This window comes from Vidua macroura, chromosome 4 (assembly GCF_024509145.1).
Source record: "Vidua macroura isolate BioBank_ID:100142 chromosome 4, ASM2450914v1, whole genome shotgun sequence".
In the NCBI taxonomy this organism is placed as follows: domain Eukaryota; kingdom Metazoa; phylum Chordata; class Aves; order Passeriformes; family Viduidae; genus Vidua; species Vidua macroura.
Window position 1 is genome coordinate 47,783,167 of NC_071574.1, and position 14,384 is coordinate 47,797,550.

The 14,384-nt window shown below is 40.6% G+C and overlaps 1 protein-coding gene across 2 annotated transcripts; it reads left to right on the forward strand.

Moving 5' to 3' along the window:
* The first annotated feature begins 1,135 nt into the window (after positions 1-1,135).
* OCIAD2 (OCIA domain containing 2) lies at positions 1,136-14,384 on the forward strand. Of its 2 annotated transcripts, XM_053976623.1 has the most exons (8): positions 1,136-1,556; positions 4,102-4,229; positions 6,584-6,674; positions 7,488-7,541; positions 9,367-9,414; positions 10,357-10,462; positions 11,679-11,766; positions 14,070-14,384. In XM_053976623.1, the coding sequence occupies exons 2-7, from the start codon at positions 4,170-4,172 to the stop codon at positions 11,758-11,760; spliced, it is 441 nt and encodes a 146-aa protein (XP_053832598.1). In that variant the 5' UTR covers positions 1,136-1,556; positions 4,102-4,169; the 3' UTR covers positions 11,761-11,766; positions 14,070-14,384. The 2 variants fall into 2 exon arrangements, 1 of the variants encoding a protein (XP_053832598.1); XR_008436946.1 differs by lacking the exons at positions 1,136-1,556; positions 6,584-6,674; positions 14,070-14,384 and having other exon boundaries at positions 4,142-4,229; positions 10,388-10,462; positions 11,679-11,690.

The window sequence follows — 14,384 nt, forward strand, 5'->3', positions numbered from 1 at the left end:
TATTTGTTTAATTCTTGCTAATATTAGTATTTAATTATTTACTTACATAAGCACCGTAGCATTAAAATCAAAGTAGATAAGCAGTGCTTTTCATTCCAAAATGGTCAAAGTAGAATTTCTTGTTTCTTTTTTAAATAACAAGATGTCATTTCCAGAAAAAATATTTTCAATTTGTAGGACAGATCCCATATGTTGTATACTGGGCTTCTCACTACAAGAAAGACAACTGCAGAGAGTTCAGTGGAGGCCGCAAGGATGATGAGAGGTCCTGAGCATCTCTCTTGAGGAGAGGCTGCAGAAGCCAGGCCTGTTTAGTGTGCAGAGGAGAAAACTGGGAGGGGGTCTCGTCAGTGCATGTAAATATCTCAGAGGCTGGTGTCAGAGGATGGTGCCAGACCCTTTCTGGTGGTGCCCAGCGACAGGATGAGGAGTAATGGCCATCAACTAAAACAAGAATTTCCAATTCAACTTGAGGAAGATCTTTCCATTGAGAGTGGCAGAGAACCAAACAGGGTGCCCAGGGAGGTCACGTGGTCTCCCTTTCTCTGGACATTCCAAATCCACCTGGACGAGTTCCTGTGTCACCTGCTCCAGGTGGCCCTGCCTTGGCAGTAGGGGTTGGACCACATGACCTCCATAGGGCCCTTCCAACCCTAATGGTTCTGTGATTCCGTTACCTTCATTAACACACACCCTTGCTGAAAGAGCGTTCTGAATTTCAGTGGGGAAATCCGAGAACGCGGAATTTTCTTGGCGTGCTCGCTGTTCTGCTACCGGAGCAGCCCCCCGGGAGGCGAGGAGCGCTCGTGTGCGCCCCGAAGGAGCGAGGAGCGGGCCACGAGGGGAGCGGGGCGGGCACTGCGGGCCGGCAGCCCCGCTGGCCCTGCGCCCCGCGGCCGGCAGGGGGCGCTGCAGCCCGGCAGCCCGTGCGGGCCGGCCCCGCCCAGCGCGGCTCAGCCCGGCGGGAGGGCACTGTGGGCTCCTGGGGCCTGCCGGGCCGGGCCGGGTCAGGGCAGGTCAGGTCAGCCCAGCCCAGCCCAGCCCAGCCCAGCCCAGCCCAGCCCATTCCGTTTCCTCCGGCGGCCCGCGCAAGGTAGGCGCGGTGAGGCCCGTGAATGTCAGACTCCTCCTTCTCCGCGCCAAGCGGCTCCGCGGGGCCGGATTTCTCCGGTGTCACGGCGGGGGAAGGCGGGCGTCGCGGCGCGGCTTTCGGCAGCCGGCCCGGGGCAGGCGGGCGCTGTGGGGCCTGTGCTGCCGCAGCCCGTCAGTTCTGGAAGCACACTGAGGTGCTTGAGCGTGTCCAGAGAAGGGCAGCGGAGCTGCTGAAAGGTCTGGGGTATAAGTCCTGCTAGGAGCGGCTGAGGGAGCTGGGGCTGTTTAGCCTGGAGAAAAGCATGCTCGGGGAGACCTCATTGCCCTCTGCAACCACCCGGAAGAAGTTTGTAGCCATTAGTCTCTTCTCCCAGACGACTAATGGCAGGACAAGAGGATGGAGCTTCAAGCTGTGCCAGGGGAGGTTCAGGTTGAACAGCAGGAGGAATTTCTTCACAATAACGGTGATTAAACATTGGAATGGACCTGACAGTGCCATGCTTCAGTTGACAGGGTGGTGTTTGGTCATAGGTTGGACTCTATGATCTTGGAGGCCTTTTCCAGCCTAATTGGTTCTGTGACTCTAGGAAAGAAATACTCTGTGCTGGCCGGGCATGCACTGCCCTGGGCGGGGCACTGAGCAGCTGCCGCAGGGCTGAGCAGGCATGGGGCATTCCCCAGCCCCTGCTCTCAGGTTGTTGTTAGGGTCCTTTTCGTTGACTACCTAGGGCAGCTACTCTGTAGACTCACCTCTGTTTTAAACTCAGGCTCTTATTTCAAAGAGCCAGTTCAGATAGGTGTGAAACATCATGTCAGGCTTGTCATCTTCCATGGTCCTTGAAGTGCCTCTCTGAAATCTTTGATGAGTGCTGCCTTTCCCTGGGCATCACAGCCCACTGCGTGGACCAGTTAATACATGGAATTTTGGCTCCCCTTTCTTCCCCGAAGTAGCCCTAGAAATTATGGGGTCACTGTTCCTATTCAGAAGGAGGCTTTTTATTGAAAACACAGTATATGAAGTTGGCAACTCTCATATTTGAAAAACTTAGCTATCTTCTTGCATACTGTTTCTTTGTCATCCGATTAAAGGTATTCAAACAGATTTTTTCAGGAGCCTAAAAATAGCATTTTCTTCTCTAAATGAATAAATTATCCAGAACATTTCATGTAAAATATGAGTAAGTTTTTTGACTATTTGATCCTTGCAAACCACATAGATTTAATCTTGTGTTATATAGGCATTTCATTTAAACAGAATAATATAACTGGGAAATTCTTCCCAGAATATACACTTAATTGTTGCACTAAGAATTACATGTAAGGTTGAGAAAACAGCGATGAGTATTGCAGAAAATTACAAGAAATTACATTTCTCCAGTAAGCTAATGGAAATACAGTTATTTTTTGGGATAACAGTTGTCTTTCCAAGACACAGGGCCTTGAAATATTAGAGCATTTTTATATTCCTCAGATAGGAGACAGCTTGTCTGCTAGGTATGAATATTAATAATTCAGTTACATAATATTTTGATGACATCAATTCTGTCTCTTTGTTTCATTCTTGCCAGTAGAGCTTTCAGCTTTCATCCCATGTGGGAGATGTACCATGAGGCTGCTTAAAGGGCTAAATATTTTTGGGGTTCTTCATTATGTTGAAGCAGTAGCATAGCTGAATAACTTATAATTCAGGAGAAACATGTACTTAGGACAATATAGGAGGCCCATGGCAAACTGCAAATAGTTATAATCTTTATTTATACCCATTGTTTTTCCTTCATTTTATTTTATTTATTTTCCTCCTGTGACTCAGCTGTTTTATTATCATGAAAAAGACAAGCACTTTAAATCTGTTGCAGCATTTAGAAACTGTTTCCAGTGATTATTTTTATGCAGCCGTCTGCACAAGTAGGCTTTGTGAGTAGATAAGAAAGCAGATAAGAAAAGAAAATTTGATTCATTTGTGATTGACACAAACCTCTTTAAAGTTTTATCCATCTTTCTAATATTTTATGTCTTTTTTTGCATTAAGTGACAAGAGACTGATGAAAATTAAATTGCTCTCAGATTGAGGAAGACAGTGTAGAGCTGTGAGCTTTCCTCATATAATATGGGTTTTCAGACTTACGGTTTTTCAAAGACACAGTGATCATCATCATTTTTGTGAGTGTCTGAGAATAAAGTGCAGATTGGTGTGAATTCAATGCTTTATTTTAGTTTTTTTTTACCAAAAAAAACTAAACTGTTGCATATCTTTTCTATTTGACTCTGCCCTTCACAGTCACTTTAGCCTTGCTCAGTGCCACCATTCTCAGAAGGTACTTTTCAGAAAAGCAGAAGTGCCCTCTATGTTAATAAAGTGCCAGACCATGCAGCAAAGTGCTAGGTAAAAAATCTCAATTTAGATTGTTCGAATTACTCTAGAAATAAATGAGTTTCCTTCTTGCTTTTCCCTAGCAGCACAGCTCTCAATCATGGAAGATTGCAACTCTAAAACTCTTTGGAATCTATTTATTCTTTTGTGTTCTTTTTTTTTTTAAGCATGTTTGTAACTGAATTGAGTTTTTGGAAATACAGATGTGGTTTGTGATATGCTTGCTTGGTGGGTTCCATGGAATCCAGGCTTCAGATGGTGGCAGTGAGGATAGAAGTAGTGAAGTAATTCTGGACAGCACACTAAAGAGGCTATTTATTGGACCTGCAATATATTAAAAAAATAGAAAGGTTTTCAGTTACTTGCTCATATGTATTTTCATTTTTTTATGATCGAGCATACTATACTAGGTCATGATTCAGCATTTAATTGTAATTACTGACTGTTTAAGTTACACACACCTCTGTGTTACTGATAAGTGATAAATTGTGCTGTAAATTGTGTATCAGGTGACTGGATGCTATCTGCTGTAAAAAATACATTCCTTTCAACCTAGTAATTTTTCTTTCTAGATGAACATTGGTCTTAGGAATATCTGACTTAGGAATATCTTGACTTTTTACCTTTGTACCTAGCAGAAAGAGAAGTAGCCAAGCATAAAAGGCATAGCTTCTGCTGAACAAGAGCAGTAGCAGACTACAAGGAAATGTCTTCTGAAATAGGTCAACAGGGAAGTCAGACACCTCCAATAAAGCAACCTGGATGGGTAAGCTGGGTTTCCTCCCTTATATTTCAATGCTATTGCTAATGAATAACAGATTTGCTCAGTTGCTCTTATTGAAGAGAGAAATAGGTTAAGCATATAGATGAAGAGAGGAAAGATGGTGTGTTATTTTTCCTGGTTCACTGTGCTCAGAGGAGTTGTGAATCTTAAGGCTCTGATTTATGCCCTGAGTTATGAGCTGGCATAGCCATGGTGTCTGAGTACAAGTCCAGTACAACCCGTCCCCATCAAGCTCTGTATGCACATGTTCAGAAGGGGAGAAGGGAACAGTACAGCACAAGAATCTGGTCTACAGCTCTACAGAAGATGAACATTCTCCTCTGATGGAGACATCAAGGAATTTAAATGAGATATGACTTTCTGCTAGCCAGTCACTACCAGAGATCAGCAATACTGGGCTGATCTGCAAGGAAGAGGCACAAGTGACAGCAGGGTGGCAGGGGCTGGGGCCTCAGGTACATGAAGCACAGTATCACAGTACCCAAAAAGAGAAGGAGAGCAGACCCAATGATGTTAACCAGGGTAAGCCTACAGTCAGTTCAGTGATTGCCAGGCAAGTCTGATGCTAAGCTGGGTGAGATCAGGTTAGCAAGGCAGGGTAAGGATCTCCATGGTATAGCTACAGCACAGCTGAGGCAAGGGCCTGAGCTTATATACAGCTCCTGAGCTGAAGGGCAGAGGCCCTGGGCAAAGCTTCTTACTCCTTTCTCCCAGCTTTTCTGTTTTCTCAGCAGTCTAATTCGGTGTTACACAACTGTGCTGTGGTAGAGCTGCCTCTGAGCCCAGGCAGCTAAACAGCTGGCAGGGTGTGTATGGAGGCAGAAAGGTTGCAGAGCCTGTTGGTGCACTTAGGGCTCTGACATGCATTTCCTTATCTTTCAGTCAGCCTGTTTGTATTTTACTGTATTTGCTATGACCTTGCTCTGAAACCAGTTTGAAGTGGTTCTCTATGATCTGGAGTGGAGCTAATTCTGTATTTTTTGCCCAGCACCACCATTAACTTTTGTAGGAGCAGTGCTTGAAGGGCTGAGGTATTAATTACCTATAATGTGAAATATGTGGCTATGGCCAATAAATGCATTTCCTTATTATGGCTATAAAATCATGCATAAAAGGAGTCAGGCATAAAAGGAGATAGAATCCTGTAATAGATGAATGTGCTCTTTTTTCCAAGGCATTGCTTCTTCTATGATGCCTGGTTTTTCTTTCAAGAATACGTATGTTTGAAGATGATGTGGTTTTACAAAAAAACTGTAAAAATTTCAATTAATTTTAACTTAATGACAACTCCTTTCCCTTGGCTTTTCTTGCTGAGCACAATGTCATGGTATGGAATTGGACTATCCCTTGGATCGGCTGGGGTCAGCTGTCCCAGCTGTGCCCCCTACCAAATTCTTCTACATCCCCAGCTGATTTGCTGGTGGGGCAGCCTGAGAAACAGAAAAGGTCCTGACTCTGTGTAAGGTCTACTCAGCAGTAATTAAATATCCCTGTATTGTAAGGACTGGTTTGGTCATCAATCCAGAACCTAGCACCTTACCAGTTACTATGGAGAAAATAAACTCTTGTCCAGTTGAAACCAGTACACCCATTTATCTCAGATGTCTGATAACAACACTTCAAATGCTAACACTGAGTCTTTTCTTAAAGAAAGAAAAATAATGCTCATATGTTTACATGTCAATACCCTGGATACTAGAATGCAAGGGAGAATACTGTCACTTTTCCCTCACAATCACAATGGGTGAAAAAAGAGCTACCTTCAAGAACTCTGTTGGCAGACTGATTTGTACTAGGGTGAAGCCAGTATGGTTGAGCTCAGTTAATGCCATGGATATATTTAAATTGCTCAGAGAGAAAGTTCTACTAGTGGGGAGTCTGGTAGAGTTTATGTTGACCCTCTTCTAAATATTTGGAAAATCTGATTTTATTGAACTTCAATTGACTTCCTTACAGAGCAGAACTTGATTTTTGAAAACTGCCAGTCTGCCTTTACTTCCTGTCATTTCTTTCTGGGAGATGTAATGTAGATCATGAGAATTAAATGACTAACAGATATAAAACAATATGCTTTGGGGGTAAATAGCAGCTGGGCAATTTTAGGAAAGTAAAGATCAACAAGATGAGTTGTTGAAACTTAAAACCTATGTAGTTCTTTCTGTTTCTGTATAGGGGTATCAAGATTTCATCACACTGTTAGCAAGAGAATAAGGAGTTTTGCTTGGAGGTTTTTGTATTTTATTTGTTTTTTAAATAATTTGTCTTCTTTAATTGATTCATTTTTTTTCTTCCTGTGCGATTAAATTCGGTAAACCAATCCAGGTTTATGCTTTCAGCCAATGTTATTTTGTCCCATGTCCCAAATTCAAGACAGGGAGATTGCAAGGATAATTAAAGAATGCAAACAGGAAAGTTTCTGGTACAGAGGTGGGTGATCCAAAGTCATTCTTACCACGCTTATCACACAGAATGACTTCTTGATGTATGTTTGCAAAACTGTCTGCAAATTGCTTTTTTGTTGGAACACTGTTGTGGGTTAACTCATGTCATGTTAAGTTAAGCTTTGTATTCTTAAAGGTTTAATTGAATTATTTGCATAATTGTAGTAGGTAAAGGTGGTTGAATTGAGGTCTTGTTTAGTATGAACTTCAGCAGTTGGAGAGTTGGTTCTATTCTTGAAGTCCGTTATAACAACCACTTTAGGAAAGTTTTACTTTGTTACACACTTATCCTTGCCTTTGAATGGAAGGCAGGCATGTGTCTTTGATTTGTGAAATTTTAAGTATGTTAGGACAGCTAAAAAGATCAGTGCATGGTGTTGTAGTGCCTTTACTTGCACCCTCTCAGTTTGTGTCTAAATTATGTATTTCCTGAATGGAGAAGATTGAAAAGGGTTTCAGCATTTTATTGGAGCTGCTGTCATTACAAGTGTTGCAGTAGTTAGAGGAGATATTCAGAGTGAGGAAACTATTATTTAATAAATATATATATATATATATATTGCATTAGCTCCAGATGTTACAGCATAGCTGATGTCTGGCACTGTGTAAGGACATCTTGAAGAGAACGTAATCTGAATGATCAGATGTAAAAAGTGATTAAGACAGTAAGCAAAATTAATGTTTAGAAATAATGTGTTTTAACATTAGAAACAGAAAACATTTAATGTATAAGAGAGTATTTACCAAATACGTAGCAAATTTTGGCTGATACCAGCTACTCTCCTTTTTATTTTTACAGCTCTTCCTTTATCTCTTGGGAGCATGCTTGTCACCCAGGGGCTAATCTCAAAAGGTAAAGATAAAAAAATACATCATTAAAGTGCTGTTTTTCAAGATCAGTATTCTTCTCGCTCATTACTGTCATTGCTATGGTGATTTGACTATTATGTGTGCATTGCACCAGTCTTTCCTTCCCAAGAACATGAACTGAAAAGAGAATTTGCAAATCCAAAGACTGGTGGCTGGATTTTGTCACCATGATCACATGTAGTTGAGCAGAGTCTTCACTGGGCAGCTGGCAGGGCAGAGCACTGCACAGCCTGAGCAGGGGCGTTAGAATCAGTACTGGAGCTCTAACTGTTGTTCTGTTTGAAAATGCTGGCAATGTTTTGCCAGTGACCATGTATCAATACTACATCTTTGGTGCAAAGGGACAAGGAGTACTGCCAAAGTGAGGAGACAGAGAGCTTTCTGTAGAGATGGCTCATGATCTGCAGGCTAACACAAAAGAAAATTGTGTTCTGTTTATGTGGTGGATGAGCCTGGTTCTATGCATGGTGCCTTCAGTTTCCCTGCTGGGGGCTTTGACTATGTATAAGGTTGAGGTTGGTGCTTTGGGGAGAGAGTGAGGGGCATCCACCCTGAAGTCTTCTAAGCTATATCCCAAGAGGCTGATGTGGGTTCCCTACTGCATCCTTGATCTATGTGCTTGTAGGGAGACAGGGAGGGAAGGAGTAAGAGTGTGTCAGAGAAGGATTACACATTGGAAAAAGGATGAGCAATGACTGGAAGGGCACTGGGGCTGTCTCTGTAGCAAACATGCCAGCCTCTGGCACCAGGTACTCTTCTCAGTTTCTGTTCATTGTACTTGGATGTTTCTGATCAGCTGTGAAATAACAAATGCTCTTAGTAAATAATCATTACTGTGTGTCAACAGTTGGAGGGGGATGATTAGAAACAAACAACATTTTGTTCCTCCCTCCCTCGAGAGATCCAGTATAAAATTGCATAAATCACAGTGGGCAAAGGCCCTTGTGCTTAGCATAGGCTGAATACTCCTCTGTCTAAATACTTTCTTCTGATGGCTGCACACAGTACCCTGCCTCTAGAAGATGCTGGAGCTTCTAAGCCTCATTATTACTGTCTGAATGCATGTAACAGTGCAACCAGTGTTTACTTCCCTTCCCTTTGCCACGGCAAGCTTGCTGTGTGGAGCCCTCCTCCACAGCATGGCATTCCTCTGCCAGACACATAGTTCTCAGAGGAATACTGGTTTCACCTCCTGAGATTAACTGGGGGAATGTGGATTTTGGTGGAAAAGCTAAAGATAATTCTTTGCTTTTCTTGTTTAGCACACTGTGCTCTCCTCTTAAAGGCCAAAATGTGTGATCTTTCCTCTCCAGAGGGGAAGGCTAGATACCAGTGGTACAGTTTTAATTGATAGCCACAGAAAGCTACCAAAGAGCAGTTTCATCCTGCTTACCACAGCCCAAGGAGCTGGACCCTGTGTAAGAGATTTAATTTTGCTGTTTTATATGCAAGGTTGGTTTGTGCTGAAACATAAGCCACCATCACTTCCTCTGCGTGCTGCAAGTGTCACCAGTGGCAGACGTGCTGCTTTCATGTTGGTTTACACTCTGAACTCCTGCCTGAGCTGAATCCTGCAAAGTCCAGATTCTCTTCCTCCTATGACTCTAGGACTGCTCCAAAACACATGCACTAAGAACTAGTGGAATAGAAAGTGCCCTGATGTACTGAAATCTGAGTTAGTGTACTTCACACCATCCTCATCTTAAGAAATGCAAAATCTGTAGGAAAATTAGTGCTGGTTTTGAGTGCTGGTGAGTTTCGCAAGTGAATAAGTGAATAAGCTTTCTGACTATTTCCTTTTATTGTAGGCATTTTCTCAGCAAGCCCAAGATTTGGTCCATACCCCAAGATGGCAAGTGAGTTGTACCCAATTCGAAAAGAAAACGTTCAAAAATCTTCTTTTTTTTTTTGCAATTTATATGTTACCCCAGCAGATTAGGAAATCAGATTTCTTATGTGTTTAAAAATAAATGTATGAAACTAGATTCTTCTAATGTAAATATTTTTAGTAGCAGCTTATATTTATGTAATGCAGTCTCATATTGGTATAAACTCTAGTCTCTCTAAACTCTATAAAACTTTGTTTTATAAATTATGTCAGCTCATTGATCAGCTGTGTTTGGCAGATTGCACAACTTATGGTATCAAGAAGTCACAATACTATAATATATAAAATAGTATGGTCCTTTTCATGTGTTTGCTTGGTTGATCTCAACTGTTTAATTCAGAACCACGGATTGATAAAGAAAACAAATAGAAGCACAAACTGTACTGTACAGTGAGGTGGCTCATAAATGACAAGAATTTAAATAGATTCCCTCTCCAGCAGAAATTCACCAGAAAATCAAGGACATTGAAGTAGTCTTTTATTCTGACTCTAGTGAGTGAAAGCCATAGTGCAACAGTATGGCAGGCTGATGTTCTAGCTTCTTAGAAGGCCAGAGAAGTTGGTGTTAAAAGTGTGATCATTAGAAGTAAACCATGGTGTGCAATCAAAGGCAAGAACTATTAGTGGTCACATTGTGAATTAATTTTATTTTCTATGATCTGTTCCTTTAAATATTATCTCTTTTTTTCTGTATCAGTTATTCTGGACCAGTTGTTCTCTCTCATGATAGATAATCAGTTTTCAGTAGTTAATGAATTCACCCTTGTAAACCCTGTGTAACCTCACATGTGTTTGTAACATGTTCTGAGAAGATGTGGTACAGAATTTGTTATATGATTAAAGTGGAGCTTACAGCACACTCCTGATTTTAGCTGTTGTACTAACAATGTTTTGTCACCTGTCTCTATCGTTGCCGGTGTCTTGGGTTTTGCCATTGGAAGGATGTCATACATGGGAGAATGCCAGAAAAAGTTTCAGAAAATTGGTATTGCACCATTTGGTGCACAACAAAAAAGGTCTGTGCTAATTTAAATTATTAAGCCTAGATCAAAAGAGTCTAAAACACACTAAAAATTATATGCAGCAAAACTATGAATTTAAATTCTGTGATTAGATCCTGAGGTACTAGTTATAGTCTTGGACTATATCGCAGTATGAGAAACTACTACACATTCTTCAGAAAATGCAAATTAAACTCATTGTAATACCTGTTACTAGGATATCTATTATTTAAATGAAATTACTGTACTTTTAGCTGCGATGTGACAACAGTTACTCATTCTCTCTTCATCTAGTATCATACTTCTAAGATTGTCCATGTTATCACTTTGATCCTTTGAGTCTTCCTTTGGAACATACCTCAGGCCAAATATACTACAGATTTTTTTATAATGTTCTCATATTTTAACAACAATGTCAATCCCCGCCAATATTCCAACCTCCCACTCATCTATGGCTTTGCCCAACCTCTTGCTGTCATGCCAAACCATTTAGAGCACAAACTAAGGGGGTGCTTTTTCCACCTTGCACTTCCAACCATAGAATAGATCTCAATGATTGACTTCTGTCACCTGGTACCTCCATGTTTTATTCATTGTTTTTTCAACTTCATATAAAGTACTCCTTCACATCAAATCAGACTCTGACTTCCTTCCCAGCTCCTCCTTCAGCTGCCTGTTATACTCTCCATTCTCAATATGGTTTCTGGTGTAAACCTTTCGCTCACAGAACACATTTCCCAAAATCCTATCAAAAAATCATTCTCCTTTGTCCTTCCACACCTTTCCCCCAGACCAGCATGAGCTTTTATGCCTATAAAATACCTGACTGATAATGGGAAGCTTCTTCATTGTTCATCTATTTCTCTACTTCTCTACTTGTATTCTTCCCCCATATAACAAAGTATGTCTTTGGTATTACACTAAATGTTACACACCTTACTCCTACCTTGGTTTGCCCATAGGTACAATGGCAAGGACTGTCTTTTGCTGCTTAGAAAATCCTGTTTTATTTTGGCAATTGCTAGAAGGAGTACTTAATACTAATTAATGGGCATTTATTGGCTGAGACATTTAGATGTCATATTTTGCAGTTTATATCCCATATTACAAAATTGGAGAATATAGGCAAGAGATTACTTCTTCAGGAACTTTTGCCATCATGCTCTATGGTTGTATTAGAAAAAATCCAGCAAAATTCTTCAATGTGTTGTTTGCTTTCAATATATTGTAGGAAGTGTCATCATACTTGCAAAGACTGTAAATCAAAATTGGGATCAAATGAGAGAGAAGGTTCAAGCCCTTCAGCAACTTAGTGCCAGGTAAACAACCTTGTAATTTAAAAAAAAAAATCTCATGTTATTTTCCATGGTGAATGGTATTCTTCCTTTGAACAATACAGTGCAAATCACAGATTTTAACAATGGATCAAAGTCCAAGCATTACTCAAGGAAATATTCTGTATTTGTAATTCCTGATTAATTCTGTTTCTTAATTTTTACCTTACATATCTTTCATGCTAATTTTAAATCCCCCATCTCTGAGGAATTTTTTCTTTAGCTGTAGTTGAGTATTGATGATTGACCTAAGTGGAATTAATTTGGATCGACTGTATTAAAACAAATACAACTCCTTTCAATTTCTAGATTGTTTTACTTAAGAATCAAATAATTATGGATTTTTTTTTTATATTTAAAAGTGCACTGTAGTATTGAGAACTAAAAGCAGACACAGCTGGGTGTGGGTTTTTTGCATTCAGTCCTATAATTTGGCTAGAGCCTTAGTGGGGTAGTGTAATAGTGGTGCAACAGCAGTCTGCTGTGGTGGGGCAGGGACATGGTTCATGTGGTGTTCTCACCCCAGAAAGGGGGAAGTTCCCTCTGTGGAAAAGGAGGGTTTATAGGGTAGAAGGTAGGTGAGTGTTTAAAAGGACTTGCACTCTATGAAAAACAGGCCAGCAGCTGGGTTTTTAAAGAATGTTTCACACTGTCTGCTTGTGGTAAGCTGGCCTACATTTCTCACAGGCAGGAGAATGTGTGAAAGTGTTTGCAAATAGCTTGGCTGTCTGCAAGAGAGGAGAGCAGAGAGCCTGTTTGAAACCCTGCCATTGGAGTTTATACAGCTAAGAACAGAAGTCTGACACAGAAATTGTTGGATTGAGTGTAGCGTATATAATGTACGGATTCAGACAAGGATATTGGTAATGGTCCCTTTCTTATTCCAAAGTGCATGCCCACAGACAGTCTATAAGGAGGAATAGCCTATCAGAAACTGTTTACTTGCTTAGAAGAGAGATTTTGATGGACTTTTACTATGCAACAATACATTGTGGCAGTGAGGATTGAAAAGAGTTTTCAGAGTCCTTAAAGAAGCCATTAGAATAAAGTCCTGATTTTAATCAACTTTGCCACTGGTTCAGCATTTTATATCAAGTGCTGCAAGTGCTCAGCCACTAGCAGAAAATGCACTTTGGCTTAGGCTCACCTAATAGGGTTGTGCCAAAAGAAGCAGTGCTTCTCTTGTGCCAGCTATACAGAGCATGAAGTGACCTGACCCTACCAGCCAACTCTCTGCTCTAATTTGGTGTGAGGACAGGGGTAAAAAAATCCCACAAAACTTTCTGAAGGGTTTCTTGCTAGTGCCAGCATGAAGGAGGGAGTGAGCCAGACTTAGATAACTCTGAATAAATAACACTCTTAATCCATTAGCACCTATGAGCTTAATTAACCTCTTGCAATACTGTGTTGACTAACTGCTTTTGAAGATTTTGTCTTAAATAAATGCTTACATAGGCTCACTTATTTCAAAAAAGGACCCCAAAGCATATTTGAGAATGGTCATTTACTAGCAATTACCTGTGTAGAGGAATCAAATATTTATTATGGGATTTACCTCTGCTGTTAATCAGAGCTGCAGCTTGCTGAACCTTCAATCCAAACACATTTTATTTTTCAGCTTTCCTCTGTGAGCTGACAGTATTTTTTCTGGTATGCGAGTACCAATTAGCTTTTAAATAAATTCCAATTTTTCTCAAATACAAAGGAGCCTTGCAGCTTTTTGAGGGGAAGAACACCGGATACCACGGGCCTCTCTCCTTGTTTTCTTCCTGTAATGGGTCCTGAAATTTCTGCTGTGGAGCCTGTTCCCTGCTCCAGCTCACATGTTCATCAAAGACCTTGATTGCTGCACATTTTACCAGCAGCTTAGATCTTCTTGTTTGGTTTTAAAAAGGGTTTGAAAGCTTAGTCAAAAAATTAGTATGAAAACAAATGTAAGGTAAGTGTATTTCTTTCAAGTCTTAATTGATGTAATGAAAAAGCCATTATATTTGGGCCAGTGTAGTATTTTGAATTTGCTAGAAATCAATTTTGATGGACGGGTTTTAGAAACTTAGGAAAAGAACTACTGTAAGCATTGTTTTCTCTTGTTAAACTTCTTCTATGTTTCAATAAAAATTCTTAATTTAGCATGCTGTGCTCTGAAAATGTGCAGAGACCCTGCTGAGCACATCTTGCTACTATCCATGCAAAGCATATGGTGAAAGCTCTGGCAGTACCTGGGAAGACCATTCAGATAAAATTGTATTCATGTTTAGGAGTCCAAAGGTAATGTCTTTTATCCTCAGGGGCTCTGGAATGTTCTCAGAGAAATCACCAAGAAGCTCCATGTTTCACATTGAAAGCAAGGTGGCACTCACATAAATAACAGGTCATTTTATTTATTACAGATGTGGTGAACATGATTAAAACTTTATGGACCATCTTCTTTCAAGGCACTTTCCTGTAGACTAGAAATAATAATTTTGTGATTCTATCTCTTAGATTTGGTATAAATTGACTTATTTGAAATAGTTGCATATTGTTACATAGTTCTGTTTGTACTAAATACCATTTTTTTGAAATGCACTTTTTGAAATACACTCCTCTCTTTTCAGCACGCA